This window comes from Paracoccidioides lutzii, assembly GCF_000150705.2.
Source record: "Paracoccidioides lutzii Pb01 unplaced genomic scaffold supercont2.46, whole genome shotgun sequence".
Lineage (NCBI taxonomy): Eukaryota > Fungi > Ascomycota > Eurotiomycetes > Onygenales > Ajellomycetaceae > Paracoccidioides > Paracoccidioides lutzii.
This window is the reverse complement of record NW_015440992.1, coordinates 45,560-66,709: the sequence shown is the minus strand read 5'-3', so window position 1 is coordinate 66,709 and position 21,150 is coordinate 45,560. Positions and strand designations below refer to the sequence as shown.

Sequence of the window (21,150 nt, the reverse complement as noted above, 5' to 3'; positions counted from 1 at the left end):
GACATCTCAGATTTCATGCTGACAATGATCACTATTGATTTCATTCCAGATGCCAGTACATTAAACTTAAGTAGTTGAGCTTGCCTCTGCTTGATTCTCTCATCATCAGCACCCTGTGACATATTCTACTCTCTTCATGATAGAGTGTTTGATTCAGTGTTTAACTTCTCTGGCTGGTAATCAATTCTGAAGTTGAATCAATAGAGAATATTCATTCAATATAGCTGTCTTTCATTTAGTCTGTGTATAGTCATAAAGTATTCTAGATTCTTATGATCTATGAGAATCTTAAATTTCTGTACACTTCATAGCTCAGTGTCTTATTTCTTTAAATACTTAATTATCACTAATAACTTCTTATCATGAATCTCATAGTTGCATTCCGCAGGTAAATATTTGTAAGAGAAGAAGACACATGAGTGTAGAATACTCTGCTCATCATATTGTAGCAGCACTTCTCCTGAGACATAATCTGAGAAATCTGTTTTCAATATAGTCTTATAGTCAGGGTCAAATTGAAGCAGGATTGAAGTAGAGATAAACATTGATTTTAGATACTTAAAAACTTTCTCAGTCTTGCTCATTCACAAAAAAGAAATATTTTTATGTGTAAAAATTGTTAGTGGGATTGCAATTTTTAAGAAATCCCTGATAAATCATTTATAGAAATTGGCAAAGTCTAAAAATTCTCATACATCTTTAAGAGTAGTAGGTGTTACTCATTTCAAAATAGCTTTAATCTTCTCTGAATTCATTTGTATACCCTTGCTTGCTTCAATGATGAATTCAAAATATTTTATTCTGTTCATCTTGAACTCACTCTTTCTAATGTCTGCCTGCAGGCCTGCTTCCTGTAGACATATAAGCATCTTTTGTTCATGCTTGTGATGCTTCTGTAAGCTTCTTGAGGAAAATATCAAGATGTCATCTAAATAGACTGAGCAGAAGTTGTCCAGATATCCATGTAATGCTCAGTTGATATATTTTTGAAATGTGCTCAGAGCATTGGCCAAATTAAAGAGTATAATCAGTCACTCAAATAGCCTGTATCTGATTCTAAAGACTGTCATCCACTCATCACCTTCTGTGATTTGAATCTTGTGAAAAGCTGCAATAATATCCAGCTTAGTGAATCATTTAGCCTGTTCAATTCACTGTAGAGTCTCACTAATTAATGATAGAGAATATCAAATCTTTCAGATAATTTTATTAAGAGCTTGATAGTCTACACAGAATCTTAGCCCACTCTCAGACTTCTTCATGAATAGTACAGAAGCAGCTGCAGGGGAGTTGCTCACTCTAATAAAACCCTTATCCAGATAATCTGTAAAAGTCTTTCATAAAGCCAGTAGTTTCTCTTGAGATATATTATATAATAAGCTCTAAGGAGGTTGTTCTGCACTATCATCAGCCTTTTTAATCAGTTCAATCTCATAATCTCTATCTGAGTCACAAAGTAGGGGTAGAACATCAGTGACTTCCTTATCAAATACATTCAAAAACTCATGATAATGTTCAGACAGCTTTTCTCTAGGGTCAATCTTTGATTTCACTTCTAGAGTCTTTTGAATGTCAGTTAAACTGACAGTGAAGATCTCAATGTTTCACTTCTCTCAAGTGCTTGCAAGTCTAGAGAAGCTTACAGCAGAGATGGAAATCATATCAGCTTTTGCATTTGAACTAGATTCTACCTCTATGCCACTCTCTTCAAATCTCATAATTCTTTGATGAGAGATCATGGTCACCTTTTGCTAGGCCAGCCAGGGGTCACCTAGATACATATCATGATCATATAACTCATTCATCACATAGAGAAAGACTCATTCAGTTATATAATCATCTATATTAATTCAAATGCCAGTCACTATGCTCATAGAGAGTTCTATGAAGTCTTCAAAGCCAGTCATTTTAACAGAGAGAATTTCAATACACAGAAGCTTATGCTTGCTAACATAGAATTAAGAAATAAGATCATAGACATTACATTTACTGTCTATCATTGCTCTAGTCAAAAAGACATTATCTACTAGAGTATCAACAGTGAAGGGTTTGAATATCATCTTAGATTTAAATCTTCTTCATTACTTTTTCATAAGTTTCTTATTTCACTTCTTCTAATGTCTTTTGGTTAGAGTTACTCTTTTCTCAAATTCTTACTCATATCTATATTGTTGTCATTCAGTACCAGCTCAGGGATCATCTTAACTATTGTGAGAGTGACAGAGCATCTGAGAGGTTTGAATGAGCAGCTCTTAATCATATGACCTTCAGCTCTGCATCTCAGGTACAGGCCTTGCTCTTTTCATCAATTAATCTCTGTCTGATTTATCAATTTGATATGGCAGATGCTTGGGATCACAGCACCAGGAGAGAGATTCATCAGATTATCAGTGAAAGCTTGAGACCAGTTTTATCAGTCAAAGACAGCATGATGAAGTAAAGAGTGTGAATTAGATATTATATGATTCAAAGAAGATCTGTCCTCATAATGTTTAGATCACTGTCTTAAAGTCTTAAGCTCAGAGAGTTGATGATCAACTAATCTAAGCTCTTTGCAGTAATTCTTGTAGAGAGATGATTCTCTTACACCCATCATGCCTTCTCTCAGCTTCATGCTTAGAGCAGATTTCAAATACTTTTTTTTAATGTGATCATCTCATCTGTGATCATCAGCTTTCAGCAGTAGTTGATTAAATTCAGACAGAAAGTCAAAGAGAGTTCTTCTACTCTGCTGTAGATTGTTGAGCTTTTGCATAGTCTTTTTCTGTTGTGCAGAATCACTAAAGAGCATGCATGTCTGCTTCAGTAAGCCCTCTACTGTGAAGTTGATCTTGTCCTTATTATTCTCAACTCAGAAGTAAACTCAAGCTGCTGCCATTTCTTCTAGTCTTGAGTACACATATCAAGCACATTCCTCATTATTATCTAAAGCTTTCTTATCAATTTTAAGTTTTGATTGAAGCTTTAGCTTCCACTGAGAGTAGTGCTTCAGATTAGAATCATCATACTTCTCACAGTCTGATAGCTTGATCTTTGGTCTTCTGACTGCAATAAGTGATTGTGAGTTCAATTGAGAGAGAGTTAATGTTGAGATGTTCAAAGCTTATCATAGATTAGCTATTTCAGCTTGCTGAGCTGCTATTAAATCTCTGTTCTCACACTGAACCTGTTCTTGCTGTTGAAGAAAGGTCATTCATTGTTGTTCAAAGCTGCTGAGGATGTTCATGCTCATTGCTTTATGTTAATTCATTTGTTGTACAAGTCTGTCACTTTATCTCATTCAGCTAGATGTTTTCAATGTTGCTCATTCATTTGTTAGCACAATTGCTAACCCAGTCTATTCATATATCAGTGCTATCACTGAACTTCATGATGCAGAATTTAAGATTTTCAATAGCTTATTATATGTCAGCACATTTGCTGAGCTTCATGATATAGAATTAAGACTCTCAGTGATTTATCAATGAAAGGAGTGAAGCAATTCATAATATAAAGAGTTAAGCTCTAAGAACTAAAGGCTAGTCCTCCTATATAACAAGGATAAATTGCTTGAGAAAGGGAAGAAAAGAATGAGATGAGAACTTGAGCTTAAGCAAGCTCATGTAGCATGATCACATGCGCACATGTGAATGATGACTAGGCTGAGTCAGCCAGCCAGAGCAAATCTAGGGGTTCAACCCCTTATAGACTGAGAGAACTTTGAATAATATTATTAGAATTTCTAATACAGAAAGAGATTTATTTTTTCAAGCTATGAGATAATTATATATAGTTTATACAGCTTTTGAATAGGATTATGCAGTAGAGATTTGATGAAAAAAGTAAAAAATCTTTTTAAATTAATTTTAACTGTTATAAAATAAAGCTTTAATGAGAATTCTAGAAGCTTGTAAAATATTTTTAGTTAGAGCTATAAAAATAAAGACATCAATTCCACTACTAGCTATTAGATTTAATAAAAGTTGTATAAATTACACCTTAAAAATTATAAAAATAAATATAAATTATTTAATTTAAATAAGAATATCTACTTTATATCTCTCAGATATATTTGAAAAAAATTTAAATAGAGAAAGATTTCTAGATTAAAATAAATACTTTAGTAATTCAAAAGAGATATTATTTTTTCAGGTATAAAAAATACATACTATGATTAAAAATTAATTATCAAGCTTAAATATAGAAAGTATAAATCACAATATACTCTATTTTTGAAAAAAAAATTAAAATTATTAATAGATATTACTATTAGTGAATTGTCAAAAGAAAAGGAAAAAACTATATATATTTAAAAACTTTTAGAGATAAATAAGAAGAACTTATTATTAATATACTTAGATAATTTAAAAAGTGAATAAAAATAGTTAAAAGTTGATATAACAGTTAAATATTCTAAATTAAATTTAGAATATGAGATGCTTTTATAAAATCTAGAAAAAAAGTATAAAGTCTTTAATATTGAATTATTTACAATTTAAACAGTATTTATAATAGCTTATAAAATAATCTCTTAAAGAGTAAATATTTATAATATTTAAATATTTTCTAATAATCAAACAATATTAAAAAACTTCAGAAATATAAAATTTAAAATAATCAAAAAAATCTTAAATCAATTCAAAAAATAATAAGAAAAAATTAAAATTAAGAATAAAAATATTAATATTTATTTAACTTCAATATTTACTTATATATATATTTTATAAAATAAAAAAGTAGATTTAATAGCAAAGATTGAAACTAAAATTCAGAAAATAACTTAAAGAATTATATTCTAATTACATATTAAAAAAAAATTAAAAAATTATATATTAGTAAATAAATAAAAATTTGAGAAAAAGAGAAAAAAAGTATTCAATATATAAAATATGAAATAAAATCAAAGTGAAAATCTATATTAATAAAATACAGAAAGAAAATATTTTACTTTATCATATAATTGAAATTTGAATATGACTATTTTAAATCATATATAAAAAAATTTAATTACTTTTTGAACTCTAATAGATATGATTTTTATAATATAGTTAAAAATTTAAATTATATACTGATAAATTGTTTATTAAATAATGAGATAAGAAAGAAATTAAAAGAAAAAATACTTAATTAATCAATTAAATATAATTTTTTTATTTAATATTCAATTAGAAAAAAATTTTTATTTGAATTTATAAAGAAAATAAAAATTGACTCTAGAGAATAAAATTCAATATCAAATAAATTTGATATTTAACTTATAAAAAACCTTTAAATATTTTCAATAATACTTTTATTAAGATTTTTTTTATATTAGTTTGTGTTAGAGAGTGAATGTGAGCTGCATAAGAAGAAAACTCTCTGCATTGCTTGCTAACTGCTATGTAATGAAAATACTAATATTGATAAGGAAAAAGAGATGTTAAAATCTGCTCAAATTATAACAGCTCATGTAATCACATGACCAGATCATGACCAATCCACTAGGTCACGTGTGGGGTGTGGTCATGTGATAGAGATAAACCTAGTCCTGGTGCCAAGTCTAACATCATTCTTTGATCTAGAAACAGGCATGTTTTCATGCTGAAAGATCATCATCATCTTCATTTTTCAGATAGCTACTCATCTCTCATGCTCTTACTCATTCATCTAGATGTTTCAGTGATCTAGCTTTAGTAGAGTTGATCTCATGAAAATTTCATATTGTATATGATGATTTCTTAAAGTTGTAAGTAGAAAGTATTATGAAGAATTTTCATCAAATCTCTTTCAGCACATCTGATACTGCAGCTTGCTCTGATCTATTTGACTGGCCAGTATATGATCTATTTCTTATTCATTCTCATCATCTATTTCAATTGAGTCTGGTGATCTAACAGTCAGACTAAGTAGGAAGTATCTAAAGTTCTTATGTAGCTTGTTTGAAGAAAAGATTGAATAAATCTTCATTATTGCAGAAAAATTCAGTTTGTAAACATTGTTCATCTTTTTCAAAATTCTGAAGAGACTGACATTCTGCTCTGTCAGTTTACAGCTTGATCAATTCATCTTGTATGATTTCAATATTAGATAAATAAAATCTTCTACTACAAAGTCAGACTCTCAATGATTCTTGTCAGTCTGTTTCTTTATCTGTTTCTATGCTATTTTTATGCTTTTACTTGTCTGATTTCAGATTTCTTTTATTCAGTAAATGAAGTTTCTTGCTGCTTTTTGATTTCTTTTTTCATTCATGTTCAATTTCTTTATTAGTGATTGTCAGTCAAATGATATTCAGAGTTTATATTCATTTACTGTGAGAAAAAAGAAGATTTTTGTAAAAGCATTTGAGATAGCTGCAGAGGTATAATCTATAATGAGCAGTCACTCATCTTAGTCATGTTGATAGTAACTGATGTAGAGATGAATATAGATAATAATATATTGATTTGTCACTTCTGTCTGTTCATCAGTTTATGTATAATGTGCTGTTGAGAGTTTCAATTTTATGCTCATAATCTATATAAACTTATCTCAAAAGCTTGATATGAACTGAGAGCCTTGGTCAAATATAATTGAGTCAAACACCTCATTGAATGAATAGTAAAATCAAATGAATAGTTAGATTAGCTCTCAGACTGTAACTTCTTAGATGATTGAAATGAAAATTGTCTTTTTACTTAGCTGATATACTATAATCAAAATGATATCATAATCTGTTTTACTTTTCAGCACATTCATAAAGTTCATTATGATATGCTGCCATGTCTGTTCTGATATTAATAATGACTTTAATAAATCAAAAGTCTTATTTCTTGAAATTTTACTAATTTAGCACATATGACAGTTTTGAATATAGTGTAGAATATCTGTTTATCAGATGACTCATCAATAATATGATTGTATCAGAGTCAGAGTCTTTTCTTTTTTAGAATTTACTGTTGAAGTTTAATTATGAATTTTCTATAGTAGCTCAGCTATTAAAGTTTTTTTTTTTTCTGAATATATATCAGTAGTTTTTCATTGTACTGTAGTACATTGTTTTTTATTATATAGAGACTATTCTCATTATCTGCCTGCTGCTGCAAAAGCTCAATTGAGATAACTATTTTATTTCATAACACTATGCATTCAGTAATATTCTCTTCTTTTGAGAAGTTGATACTAATAATATTTATAGAGAGAGTGATTTAAAGCTCAAGAGTCTCTGATATTTGAAGAATCTGCATATGACTATTTTGTTATCTTCTAATCTGCTTAAACCTGCTCAATGCATCTGCTAGCAGGTTGACTTTGCCTGATTAATACTTGATCTCAAAGTAGAAATAGAAAAAGAACTCTGCTCAGCAGACTTGATACACATTCAGCTTCTTAATAGTCATGAAGTATTTTAGTGCATGATAATCAGTAAGGATCTTGAATTGTTCCTCTCATTATAGTTTCTCAAGCTCTGCTCATTATTCTTGTAAGACTCAGATTACTGTCAGTATTTTCTTATCATAGACTTTATAATTAAGCTCTACATCATTCATTGACTTTGAATATAAGACTATTGAGTGTCAAAGATTATATTCAAATCATTGACTTAGTATCTCAATCATCACTCTATTAAAGATATCAGTCTCAATATGAGTCTCTCACTCAGAGTCATAGTAATGCAGTATTGAAGTCTTCATCAGCTGTCTCTTCAGTTTTCCAAAGACTGATTTGCATTCTGATATTCACATGAATGAGGTAGTCTTCTTTATCAACTGATACAGTAATTTTGTGATTTAGTTGTAATTTCTTATGAATTATCAGTAGAAATTACCAAATCTCAGAAATAACTGAACTTTTTTAACTATGATAAGAGTCTGTCATCTCATAATAACAGCTGTCTTCTCTGAGTTTGTCTCAATCCCTTTTGTACTGATGATGAATTCTAGATATTTTATTCTCTGGACTGCAAACATATATTTTTAAATACTGACTTGCAAACTAGCTACCCTTAGTTAGTCTAGCACTGAATTTACCTACTGTTTGTACTCTTTCAGATTCTTATTATAGATTAGAAGATCATTCATAAATGCTATTATAAACTTGTTCAAATAGTCAAAGAAAATACTATTAACAAACTGTTGAAAGCAGATAGAAGTATTTGTAAGATCAAAGAAAATCATCCAATATTTATAAATTCTATAGTGAGTTTTAAAGATGATCAGATTTTCAAACTCAGAGTTCATTTGAATATGATAAAATCCTTGCTGAATGTTCAGCTTTGTAAAGTATTTTGCTCTATTGAGTCAGTTCATCAGCTCATCTATTAAGAGTAAGAGATACTAATTGTTAGGCTCAGCGTCCGACCGAGCCCGACCGAAGGCCGGTGCCCGGTTAGACTCGACGTCGGATTAAGCTCGGCGCCCGATTAGGCCTAATCCATATCACGTGACCACACGACCATGCAGGTGGTTATAATCCACGCAGGCCCCCAGCACCCCCTTTCATCCCATCAAGCTTAGTATTTCGTTATATAGCAGTTAGCAACGCAGAGAGTCTTTCTTCTTATGCAGCTCGCATTCGCTCCCTAACACAATACTAAGCTTCCCTTCTACCTTCTCACTCAGGTTTCAGCAGAAAACTTGAGTGCCTCAGTTGAATTAGAACCTGCTAGTTCAGAGCCTGACAACGCGTCAGATCAACTGCTAAGACAACAGCACTGTTGAAGACAACGGCTCAATCCAACATCAGATGGCCACCACAGGCTCCCAACCCCCTGGAAGGGGCCGAAAGGACTGGCGATACCTCCTAACAAGACCAACTGACCAACCACGCGTCTCAATTGAGGAATTCAGAGAGGCAATCCACTCAGACAGCGACCGTGTTTATAATGAGTTGGCGGCGATCTTCGATGGCATCTTTGACGATGAAAAAACACTAAGGGATACAATCACACGTCTGAGGATGGAACGGAACAACGCCACTGACCAGGCCGCTGTCAAGCAAAGCCAGATTGATGAGCTAATTGCTGAACGCGATGAACTTAGCCACACCCTGGTCCGCATGACAGTCAGCAACCAAGCAGCAAGTCGAGGTGTCACCCCCTCTGAGACTACCCGGAGGTCTGTCAAGATTGATGACCCAAAACACCTCACTGACGGCAAGGAGCCAAAATTTGAACACTGGCTCTCCCGGATGAAGAACAAGCTCCGGGAGAACGCTGACCACTACCCTACTGAACGCATGAGGATTGCATACATCGAAAACCGGACTGATGGGGACGCGGCACGTCACATTGCGCCCTGTATGGAAGAGGACCACCCCGAGCGATATCAGACTGCAGAAGAGATATTTGAGCACCTCAAGTCAATATATGAGGATGCTAACAAGCTGCAAAATGCCAAGAGTGATTATCGCAAGCTGATTATGCGCAATGGGGACAATTATCATGAATTTGTCACAAAATTCTTACACCTGGCAGGTGAGGCCAAGATTGCCAGGGGGGACTACAAGACAGACTTCAATGACAAGCTGTCCTTTGACCTCCAGAAGATGGTAGCAGTAGCCAATGCGACCACTGATACATATGCTGAGTTTCAGAAAATCTGTGCGCAGGCAGCTCACACCCTCCAGACAATCAATGCCACCCAGAAATCAAAGAGCTCGCGGGGAAATGGGCCTAATACCTTCAAGCAGAACACCCTGCGGACCGCCAACAGTCAAACACCCCCCAGCATCTCTACAACAAAATCCCCTACTGTGAAGGAGGCCTTGAGCTCTCGTCCGGATATTCAGTGCTACTACTGTAAGGAAAAAGGCCACATTGCCAGGAACTGCCCTGCAAAGCAGAAGTCCCAGCAGGTGATTGCTGAGCTCACAGGGAATGATGCCCCTGAGCCCTCAGCAGATTCAGGAAAAGAGTGAGCCTGAGAGAAGACTCCACCTCAGGTAGTTCAATAGTCTGTGAGAGGTTTGAGATGAAGGACTTGATTGGGGGGAAAAGCTTTAATGTGCCAATCAAATTAGCCTACAATGGAATTGCTACTTCTACAAATTCTCTTGCTGATACTGGAGCAAATGGAGCGAATTTTATTGATACCCGATATGCCATAGAATTGGCAAGATTCTTTGATAGGAAGTTTCAAGAACTCCCATTCAAATGCCGCATGAAGGGATACAATGGCGCCCCCGGCGGGGTGATAGACCGCACATTGACCCTAAACCTCTGGGTGGATGGCCGGAGATTTCAGAATGTCCCTCTGCTGGTAACAGACCTAGGCCAGCACCCTGTCATCCTGGGACGGAAGTGGTTGGCAGCACAGGATATATGGCTTGATGTTAAAAACCAACGCCTGGTTTGGCCGAGTGAACGGTCTATCCCTGAACAGGTGGCGGAGCCGATGTTGAAGATAGTACCCTGGTCAGTACTGAAGCGCCCAGACCCCAAGCCTGAGCATCAGGCGGATGTGGAACGAAGAGAGATCAAGCTGGATGAGGAGATCAGACAGGAGCATCAGGCTCAGCTCCGCAGATTGAAAGGGACCAGCTCAGTTGTGATGCCTGAGACGAGGCAGGGGCTGACCTGGGAGGAGACAGCACCACAGATGATGGATATGAACTTCATTGGGGCTGCTTCCTTCCATGGTTATATGAAGAACAAGAAGTCAACAGTCTTCATAACCAGTCTGTATGAAATTGATAAACAGCTTGAGGAGAAGCGGGGTTTAGTGGGAGCTGAGGATGAGTCTGATGAGGAGCTGATCAGCAACTTACCAGAATGGTTGAAAGGCCGGGAGGACTGCTTCTCAAAGAAAGCATCAGATGAACTGCCCCCCCTACGGAAGAATGTTGATTTTAAAATAGAGCTCCAGCCTGATGTTGACCTCACCCAGGGCATTGGACATGCGCCTCTATATAAGATGAATCTAGAGGAACTAGAGGCAGTGAAGACCTACCTTGAAGCCAACCTAGCAAAGGGTTTCATCACCCCAAGTTCAGCCCCCTACGCCTCCCCAATCCTGATTGCCCGTAGTGGGAAGAAGCTACGATTCTGTGTTGACTTTCGCAAGCTGAATGCTATAACCAAACGAGATCAGTATCCCTTGCCCCTGATAGATGAGCTGATGGACCGACTCAATGGGGCGAAATACTTTACAAAGTTGGACATTCGGCAGGGGTTCCATCGCATCCGAATGGACCCTGAGTCTGAGGACCTGACCACCTTTAGAACCCGCTACGGGACCTATAAATATCGGGTGGTCCCCTTTGGCCTTACAAACGCCCCTGCCTGCTTTCAACGGTTTGTTAACAGTATCTTCTTTGACTACCTGGACAAGTTTATGACAGCATTCATGGATGATCTTCTAATCTATAGCAAGAATCTGGAGGAGCACAAGCAGCAGGTAAACTCAGTGCTAGACCGACTAAAGACAGCGGGTTTGCAAGCCAGCATCCAGAAATGTGAGTTTGCAGTCCAGAGGACAAAATACCTAGGGTTCATCATCAGTACAGAAGGGATTGAGGCAGACCCAGAGAAGACAGCTGCCATTGTGAGATGGCAGGCCCCCACCACAGTCAAAGGAGTCCAGTCATTCCTAGGATTTGGCAATTTCTACCGACGATTCATAAGGAACTACAGCCGAATCGCAAAGCCACTGTACCAATTGACAAAGAAGACTACCCCATTTGTGTGGACATCAGAATGCAAATCAGCCTTTGAAAAACTGAAGAGGCAGCTGGTGGAGGCTCCAACACTGCGTTACTATGACCCTGAGCGGGAGACTCGTATTGAGACTGACGCCTCTGACGGAGTAGTGGCTGGGGTACTAAGTCAAAGATTTGAAAATGACCTTTGGCACCCAGTAGCCTTCTATTCAAAGACAATGAATGGTGCAGAGCTTAATTATGAAGTTCATGATAAGGAAATGCTGGCAGTAGTCCGGGCCTTACAAGAATGGTGGGCAGAGCTTGAGGGACTACAACGGGAGGAACGATTCAAGATCCTCACTGATCATCGTGCACTGGAATACTTCATGACTACCAAGAAGCTGAATGCACGTCAAGCCCGCTGGGCAGAGTTCCTCTCCCGTTTCTACTTTGAGATCAAGTATCGACCAGGCAAGGCCAACCTGCTAGCAGACGCACTGAGCAGGCCTGAGCAGGTTAGAAGGCAACAGGACGGCCGTATGCAGATCCTCCTAGGACCAGAGACCCTCGACCCCCAGATCACTCCCTCTACAGACATTGCTAGCATCAACTCCTCAGAGAAAGAGAGCATTGCTGAATGCATAGTGTCTCTAAACAAGACAGCCACCTCAATTGAGCCCCTGCGGCAGCAGGCAGATGATGAGAATAGTCCCTATACAATGGAGGACAATGTGCTACGGTACAATGGAAGACTAGTGGTGCCTGTTCAGGAAAAGGAAACCCTGATAGCCAAGCTACTGCAGGAAATTCATGATCAAGCTTCAACAGCACACCCTGGAGGACGAAAGACCCTGGCCCTGGTGCAATCACGCTATTGGTGGGCCACCTGGCGGACAGACGTCCTACGCTATATTCGGAACTGCCATGTGTGCCGGATCAGTAAAATTCCAAGAGATAAGACTCCTGGTTTGCTAAAGCCATTACCAATACCAGAACGGGCATGGCAGCATATTGCAATGGACTTCATGGACGTGCCGAAAAGCAAAACAGGTTATGATGCCATTTTGGTCATAGTATGCCGGCTAAGCAAGAAGACAATCTCCATTCCAACCACCCGGGGAGTTACAGCCCAGGAGCTGGCCCGACTATTCATTCGATTCTACTATTCATACAATGGGGCGCCTGACTCAATTGTCTCTGACCGAGGCCCCCAGTTCATATCAAGCTTTTGGGATGAGTTTACACAGATCCTGGGCATAAAACTGAAACTCTCAACGGCGCATCATGCACAAACTGATGGACAGACAGAAGTGGTGAATCAATACATTGCCACCCGTCTTCGCCCCTATGTCAGTTACTACCAAGACGACTGGGATGAGTGGCTGCCCATTATAGACCATGCCTCCGCAGCTACCCCAAACGCTTCCACAGGGATCTCCCCCTTCCTCGCAGCAAATGGATATGAACCCCGAATGTCATTTGACTGGCAACCACTGGCGGAGAAATTGGACATGAATGAGAAAAGAAATCGAGAAGCAGCAAGGAGCTTCATTCACCGAATGAGAGAGATCTGGAACCAGGCGAGTAAAGGCATAAAGACAGCACAGGAACAGATGAAGAGGCAGACTGACAAGCACCATTGAGAGCCTGACTTTGCAGTAGGAGATTTTGTTTATCTAACATTGAAATCATACAAGATGGATCGACCAAGCCGTAAACTGGCAGAGCAGAATGCCGGCCCCTTCAGAATCCTGGAAAAGGTGGGCAATGCCTACAAACTGGACCTCCCCATAACAATGAAAATTCATTCAATCTTCTCCCCAGACAAGCTACGCAAGGACTCCAGAGACCCTCTACCTGGCCAGACTATCAGACCACCAGACCCAATTGAAATAGATGGTGAGAATGAATGGGAAATAGATCGTATACTGGCCAGTAGAATAAGCCGGAGCAAGCTGCAGTATCGGGTGCGCTGGAAGGGGTTTGATGAGGATTCTTCATGGTACCCCGCTCGCGACTTCAAAGGATCACCACACGCCATACGCGACTTCCATGAGGCTAACCCTACAAAAGCTGGACCCCCAAGGCGACTAGATGAGTGGCTGAAGGCATGGGAGACAGACAGCTACCTGAAGGACGAGGTTGATGACGACCTACCGGCATGAGGACATGCCTGCCCCTAGACCGGGGGGTGATGTTAGGCTCAGCGTCCGACCGAGCCCGACCGAAGGCCGGTGCCCGGTTAGACTCGACGTCGGATTAAGCTCGGCGCCCGATTAGGCCTAATCCATATCACGTGACCACACGACCATGCAGGTGGTTATAATCCACGCAGGCCCCCAGCACCCCCTTTCATCCCATCAAGCTTAGTATTTCGTTATATAGCAGTTAGCAACGCAGAGAGTCTTTCTTCTTATGCAGCTCGCATTCGCTCCCTAACAATAATGAGCAATCTGAGTGCAGATCTTTTGAACTTCATGAAAAGTGCTATAATTCATGTAGACTACTGTAATTATACATTGAAGACCAAAGAACAGTTTGTGAAGAAAATTTACTTTATAATCTTTCTTGTGAACTTGAGCTTCATCAGTCAGATGCAAGAACTTGATCATAAAGATATGATAATTATTCTCATTTCTCATTATCAGTCATTGATATTTTATCTTTGCATTTTCAAGCTTATTGACTTTTTGTATATACTTTGCAGATACTCAAAAATCTTTTTGATAGTCTTAAACTTCTTAAAATGATTTTTTCTTATTTTAGAAGTCAGATATCTTACTGCTTTACTATCTGTCCAGTTTTCTATATATGTAATTTGATTTTCTTTTGTTGAAAAGTAGTCAGCATTAACAGTTAACTTCTATCTTATCTATGAGAGTCAGTTTTTAAATATCAATTCTTTTCTATTGATGAGATGCTTCAGATCATCAAGCTTAGCTGATTATTGTATCTGTTGAATATTTATTAGTTTGATTTGTGAGATTAAAAAATTCATCATCTGCTATATGACATTTCTGTGATGTCAAGGCTCTCTATACTAGCTCCTTGTCCTCACATTGCTTACCATACTGCTTATCAAAGCACTTTAGGATCAGATCCTCTAGGTTCTCACACTCACTTATTAAAGCACTTTAGGATCAGCACCTCCTATAGGATCAGCATCATCTCAAAATTCAGCATTCAGGATCAGCATAGATCAGCACTTCTCAAAAATCAGTCCTTTAGCACCAGCACTTCCTTGAGGATAGGATCAGCACTTCATGAAGATTCAGATCACTGCATTGCTAATTTCCCATTTTATGAAAGATTAGAGATAAAACCTATTGCTACTCATTCATGTATATAAACACCCTGAATCCCCAAAGTTCCTTCAAGAGATTCAGTGGTTAGCTACTATTCAATCCTACATATACATTTCATCCATCGCTATCCTCTTCCCTCCATAGCGCTCGCAGCGCCTATACACCTACCCTCTTACGACCTTAGTTATAGAGCTTCTCACGCTTCCTTTTGACACTTAGTTCATCCACCTTAGTGTCCTCACAATTTCATTTCTTTATCAAGCTGTTCACTTGCTAATCAAGTTCACTCACTTACTTTCTCTGATCATTTCATTCTGTTCTAATCTGATCTAGAGTTTGTTTTGTTTTACGTCACGGCTTCAATCTAGATGCAGATGAACAGGTGTTCAATTGTCAACTAGATAAGCTATCTGAGTGAATACTAAGATGATTCCTAAGAGATGGGTTCGGGGAAGGCTCTGTTTATATAGCTCTTTTCCTTAGCATTGTTTCCCACATTTATGTATTATTCATATGCAAGGTAATTGTAAGGTTGATTGCTATGTCAATTTCTTGACAGTTATGATTACTAATCATCTCAGTCTGTGATCTAACACTATCAAAGAGACTGAACAGAGTCTGTCTATTTTACATCATCACACTTTGTTCTATTATTATGATATTCATTTATAGAAATATATTTCTCAGATTCTATCAGCTTTGAAAATAAAACTTTTATGAATGTTTGACATTTTTTTGGAAATATATTAATAGTATAATTTTGATTTTGATATTCATATTTTAATATAAAAAGCTTAACTACTTCTTTAGATTTAATATAATTAAAAGCTTTAAAAATATTTTTATTTTCTGCATTTTCAAGAAAATCATTTCAGTATTTAATTTTTACTCTTTTGATACTAAAAAAGTAGTTATTTTTGATATCTTTATATATATCTATAGATATTAATTTTTCTTTTTAATTATTTTTAGTTTTAGTTAAGTTTTTATATTTATTAGTTAGAGTTTTAGATCATCAGAGTTTTAAATAGTTTAATTGATTCTTTTTGAATACATTATCTTTGATATTTAATAATATAATATTAATTATTATTATTATTTTATTCTATAATATAAATTCTGATAATTCAGTATTAAAATTCTATAAAAGTTTTTCTTGATTTTTTTCTTTTAAAACTTTTATATAATTTATAATCTCCATTTATTGAGCTTTTTTAAAGTTATATTAATTAGATAATAATAAATTTTTAACTATATTATTATTATATAATTATATATTGAATTGAATGACTTTATGATTTGATTTTGATACTTTTTCTGAATTAATAAATCAATTTCATATTTTTTTCTTATATAGTTTTTTTATATAAAAAGGTTAGATCTATAATTGACTTTTTTAATAGATTTTACTTATAGTATATTTTTTTGTCAGATTCATTAATTAATTTAAATTCTTTTAATATCAGTTAATTTATTAATTTATCTGATATTATAGGTTGAGCGTAGTTATTACTTCATTATAAGTAATAAATATTGAAATCTTTATTTATGATTGATCTTTTGTTTATTGATAAGACAAAAAGAGCTCTATTTACTGTTTAGCTACTATCATCTTCTTGTAAAGATTTTTCATTATAGATATTAACTAGCTAAATAAATTCAATTTAATTAAATTTATCTATAATATTATTAATTAGAATATTAGAATCTGAAATTATATTATATTTTAAATTAAATTAATATTTTAAACTCTTTTAAAGTATATTATTACTCTAAATTTGATTTTAATTTTCTCTGATAAAAAATAATAATAATTAAAATATAAAATTTGAAATTGATATTTAGTATCTAAATTTTCTTCTTATATTAAAATAAAATTAATTTTCTGAATAAAAGTTATATTTATATAAAAATAAATAGAAATATTACTTCTTTTTATATTATTTTATAATAATATAATTTTAGAAAAAAATTTTTACTTTTTTTATTTTTTTTATTTTAATAAATATTTAACTAATTATATAAATAAAATTTTTTTATTTTAATATTGTAATTCACTATTATTAATAATTACAACAACTTCTATAAGAATTAATTTCTAAGATCTAAGAGTTAATATTTTTATAAAGTAGTTAAATTGACAGTTTATTTAGTTTTTACTAAAGACTTGCTTTCTGATAATCTCTCTACTTGAGAATTTCTTCTTTTAGTTCTATTTCTTGACTAAGAATTTGCTTTACTTTTATTAGAGACTATTTTATTTTTTTAATTATCTTTTAAAACTTTATTTTTTTTATTCTTTGAATAAAAAAAGTAAATTGAAATTATTGATATATAATTTTCTTTACAGTTCTTATATTTAATTATGATATGAGAATATAATTTATTTTTCATATTATATATAATATAAAAATAATTTATTGTGCTATAATTTTTTGTATAAATTTCATATACTATAGAATATTTGCAGCTCCTATAAAGTAACCTTATTTTTAATATTTTTAGTATTAAATATAAGTCTTGACTATAAATTTAAAATCAATATACTTAAAAGTTTTTAGAATTTGATCAGTTATAAAAAATAATAAGATTTTTATTTACTCTAAAAACTCAATTATAATCAGTACTAATTCTACTTCATTCTTTTATTTAATATCGGATTTATTTAATCAAATAAAATTTTTCTTCAGTTGAATAATAAAATTATAATTTTCTATCTTTTTCTTCAGTACTATTATAACTTTTTTATTATTAAAAATATTATTGAGAATATTATAAATAACTGATTTTTTTTATTTTTTATCTTTATTTAATTTAATCTCTATCTGTAATTTTTTTCAATAGAGATTTTTATTCATTCTCTTTTTCAATAAAAAAGTTAGCTGAGAATTCAAATAATATAATAATTATTATAGAGTTTCTTATAAAATAGATATTAATTATAGAGATTGTTTTTTTATTTATTACTACTGAGAGCAGATTTTAATTTAACTTATTTCTTAATTTAAAAATTATTTTTAAGCTCTAAAGTTAATTTATTACCTCTTTATTTGAGAGCTTTAGAATAAAATATTATTTTTTTAACTGATTTAGCTTTTCTTATTTTAAAGCTTTTTTTTTTTCTGATTTTAAGCTCTTCTTTTTCTTTAAGATTTTCAAAGATACTAATTGAGCAGAAGTAGAAATAGAAGTAGTAGCTGTTATAGTGCAGCTGCTTATATATGAATTAAGATTGATCTACTCTGCTATACTATAAAGATTGATATGTTTTAACCTCAATCATATTCAATTACTCATGTTAATCTAATCTAATTCTCAATCATCTATATATTCAGCTACTTATTTATTCTTCATTTTAATTTTCAGTTTAGTATTCTCATTACAGCTATATAGTTAAATAGATAAATTGAAGCTATTATTTTATTATCATTCTGACTCTAGTTGAGTTATGATATAATACTAAACTTTTCTTTCTTAAAAAGCTTTAAAAATTTAGTAGTAGATCTATATTTGTATATTTATATTTGTATTTGTATGAGCTTCTTAGTGATTGTGACTATGTTGAATACTGAAATTTATATTTATATTTATATCTATATCTATATCTATGTCTATATCTATATTTATATGAGCTTTTTAGTGTTTGTGACTGTGCTGAGTGCTCAAAATCTTTATTAATTTTTGCCTTTCTTATCTTTATTTTAAAAGCTTTTCTTGCTATCATTTATCAGAAATTTAAAAGTGCTATCAAAAAGCTTCATCAAAATCAATAGCTCTTAATCTTGATCTTAATTTTGACTTATCTGAAATTATCTCTGTTAGACCTCAATCAAGTTCTTAGCAGTCTATATTACTAAATTTGAATATATTCTCTATGAGATCAAAGCTCAAAATTAGCTAAATTCTTTAAAAATATCTTAATTTCATTAAGACCTTAGTATATTAATTTAAAATTGTCTAACTCAGCTAAACCTCCTTCAGATCTATAAAAAATTTCTATATGTTATCCTGTAATTAGCTTCTAGTTCCTTTTATTTATTCTTGCTATATACTTCTTAGCTGATCTAATTGAGTATTTGACTTACTCTAATCATTTAACAGCTCAGCTCACTTCAATAGTCTGACTCACTCTGATTACTCTAATCACCCTGATCATCATAAATATCATAACTCTATAAATCTCAATCAGATTTAAGTTAATACTTTTGATTTTTTAAATGATTTTTTATCACATGCTTTGTTAATTTCATCCTCTCAACAGGAAAAATTTCATCAAAAAGGCTATTGTATACACTGTCAATCTTATAATCATTGAGTTAAAGATTATCATTTTCATTCATATTCTTTTAAGTTCTATTACTATTAAATTGTCAAAAAAATTCTAGTCTTTAAGCAAGAATCTGATGATAACTCTGATGTTAGTAAGATATGAAAGAAAATCTATAAGTATATAATGAAGAATGATCAAAACAGTTAGTCTACTGATAAGCTTAATGAATTTTCATTTTACTCTTTTCTTGCTTCTAATATAGCTACTTGAAAGTAAGTACTTTTTTAAATTAAAAAGTAATATTATAGCACAATTGCTTGTATATAAATTAAGATTGATTCATCTTACTACACTTTAATGATTGATCTAATCTAATTTCAATTATATTCAGTTACTCGTATTGATCTGATTTGATTCTCAATCATATTTACTTTAAAGATTGATCTGATCTGATTTTCAATCATCTATATATTCAGCTGCTTATTCATTCTTCATTTTAATTCTTAGTTTAATATTCTCATTGCAGCTGCTTAGTTAGATAGATAAATTAAAGCTATTGTTTTATTATCATTCTGACTCTAATTGAGTTATAACAGTAGCTATTTATGTAAAAATAGACTTTTTAACTACACTTTATGCTACTTTTGATTTATTTTGAGTAAGAGTTTTTTATTTAGCTTGACTAGTTTGATACTAAAATAGAATATATATGATTAAGCTAGTCATATTCACTTTAAATTTAATAATTTTTTAAATTTACTTTGATAATAAAATTAAAAGATTAATAATCTTTTAATTTTCCTTTTTATATACTTGATTTTTTTAAGATAAATGCTATAAGCTATAGATTATTAAGTTGTTTAGTTTGATTTATCAATTTATCTCTTTTATTTTCTTTTTTAATCTCTTATTCAGAGAGTTTTTGATTAGTTTTTTTCTGAGTCTCTTTCTCTGTTTCAGATATAGAAAGTATTTTTTTTATATTTTAACTTTTATCTATAGATTTATATTTTTAATTTAATAAACTTTGATAAAATCTTTCTGATTTTACTATTAGTTTAATAACTAGACTAGATTTTTTAAGAGAATCTAATAAACTGAGATCAAATTTTAAAATCAATTAATAAAATCTTTATAAACACTTCTTGAGATACAGAAGAGATAGAAAATTAATGATTTCAATTCTGATTAAGTCAGAAAAGAAATACTAGTTTTTAATAGAAAAACTAATAAGAAAATATAATTTTTTATAGAAAAATTATTAAAAAGTAATTAATTCTATCTATATTAAAAAAAATTTTCCTTATACAACTAGTGTGCAACTCAATTTTTCAAAATAGATATAGAATCAATATCTATATTTTTCTTTATCAAAGAAAAAGTTGAATTTAAGTAAGATTTTTCTGACTTTTTGAAGAGAAATCAAGAAAACTAATATTATAAGAGAAATTCACAGATTTCACTAAACAACTTTTTCTACTGAAGCTTAATCAGATTTAGTTAAAGCTTCAGTTAATTTTAACGAAGTTTTAACTAAACTCTATTAAGCTTATTAAAGAATTAGTTAATGCTCAATTCTGTAAAATATTTTATAAATATATAATTAATTTTAATTTACCTTTATTTTTGATTATACTTAGCTAGTTTTAATCTTTAGCTCATAGTTTACAAAGGTTAAATGCAGGGACATTGAATCATGTGCTTTTCACTTTTCATAGGTATCTTTTCTACTATATATAGGCAAACTTTGATAAAAATAATATGACAAAATATTTGATATAACAGAAAGAAAATCAAAATTAACAGAGATTTCAAAGAGTTCAGATATATCTTTTCTCAATAATGAGTTGATAAAAACTTTTAAAAACTGTCTGAATTATTTTAACTTAATCAATCTTTTATTCGTTCAATTTTCATACTTTTTAAATTAAGTATTATAGGTTGATAATAAAAATTATTGATGAATATTTACTTTATAAAGAAAAATATATTTTTAAT

At 32.5% G+C, this 21,150-nt stretch overlaps 2 protein-coding genes across 2 annotated transcripts; both read left to right on the top strand.

The window, feature by feature from the left end:
* Window positions 1-8,682: 8,682 nt before the first annotated feature.
* Window positions 8,683-9,855, top strand: PAAG_08781 (hypothetical protein; the record flags this gene model as incomplete). Its single annotated transcript, XM_002789270.1, has 1 exon — window positions 8,683-9,855. The coding sequence occupies one exon, from the start codon at window positions 8,683-8,685 to the stop codon at window positions 9,853-9,855; it is 1,173 nt and encodes a 390-aa protein (XP_002789316.1).
* A 3,419-nt stretch (window positions 9,856-13,274) lies between these two features.
* On the top strand, window positions 13,275-13,742 carry PAAG_12641 (hypothetical protein; the record flags this gene model as incomplete). The annotated part of the gene is made up of 1 exon (XM_015848107.1): window positions 13,275-13,742. The coding sequence occupies one exon, from the start codon at window positions 13,275-13,277 to the stop codon at window positions 13,740-13,742; it is 468 nt and encodes a 155-aa protein (XP_015702279.1).
* Between the last annotated feature and the right edge of the window lie 7,408 nt (window positions 13,743-21,150).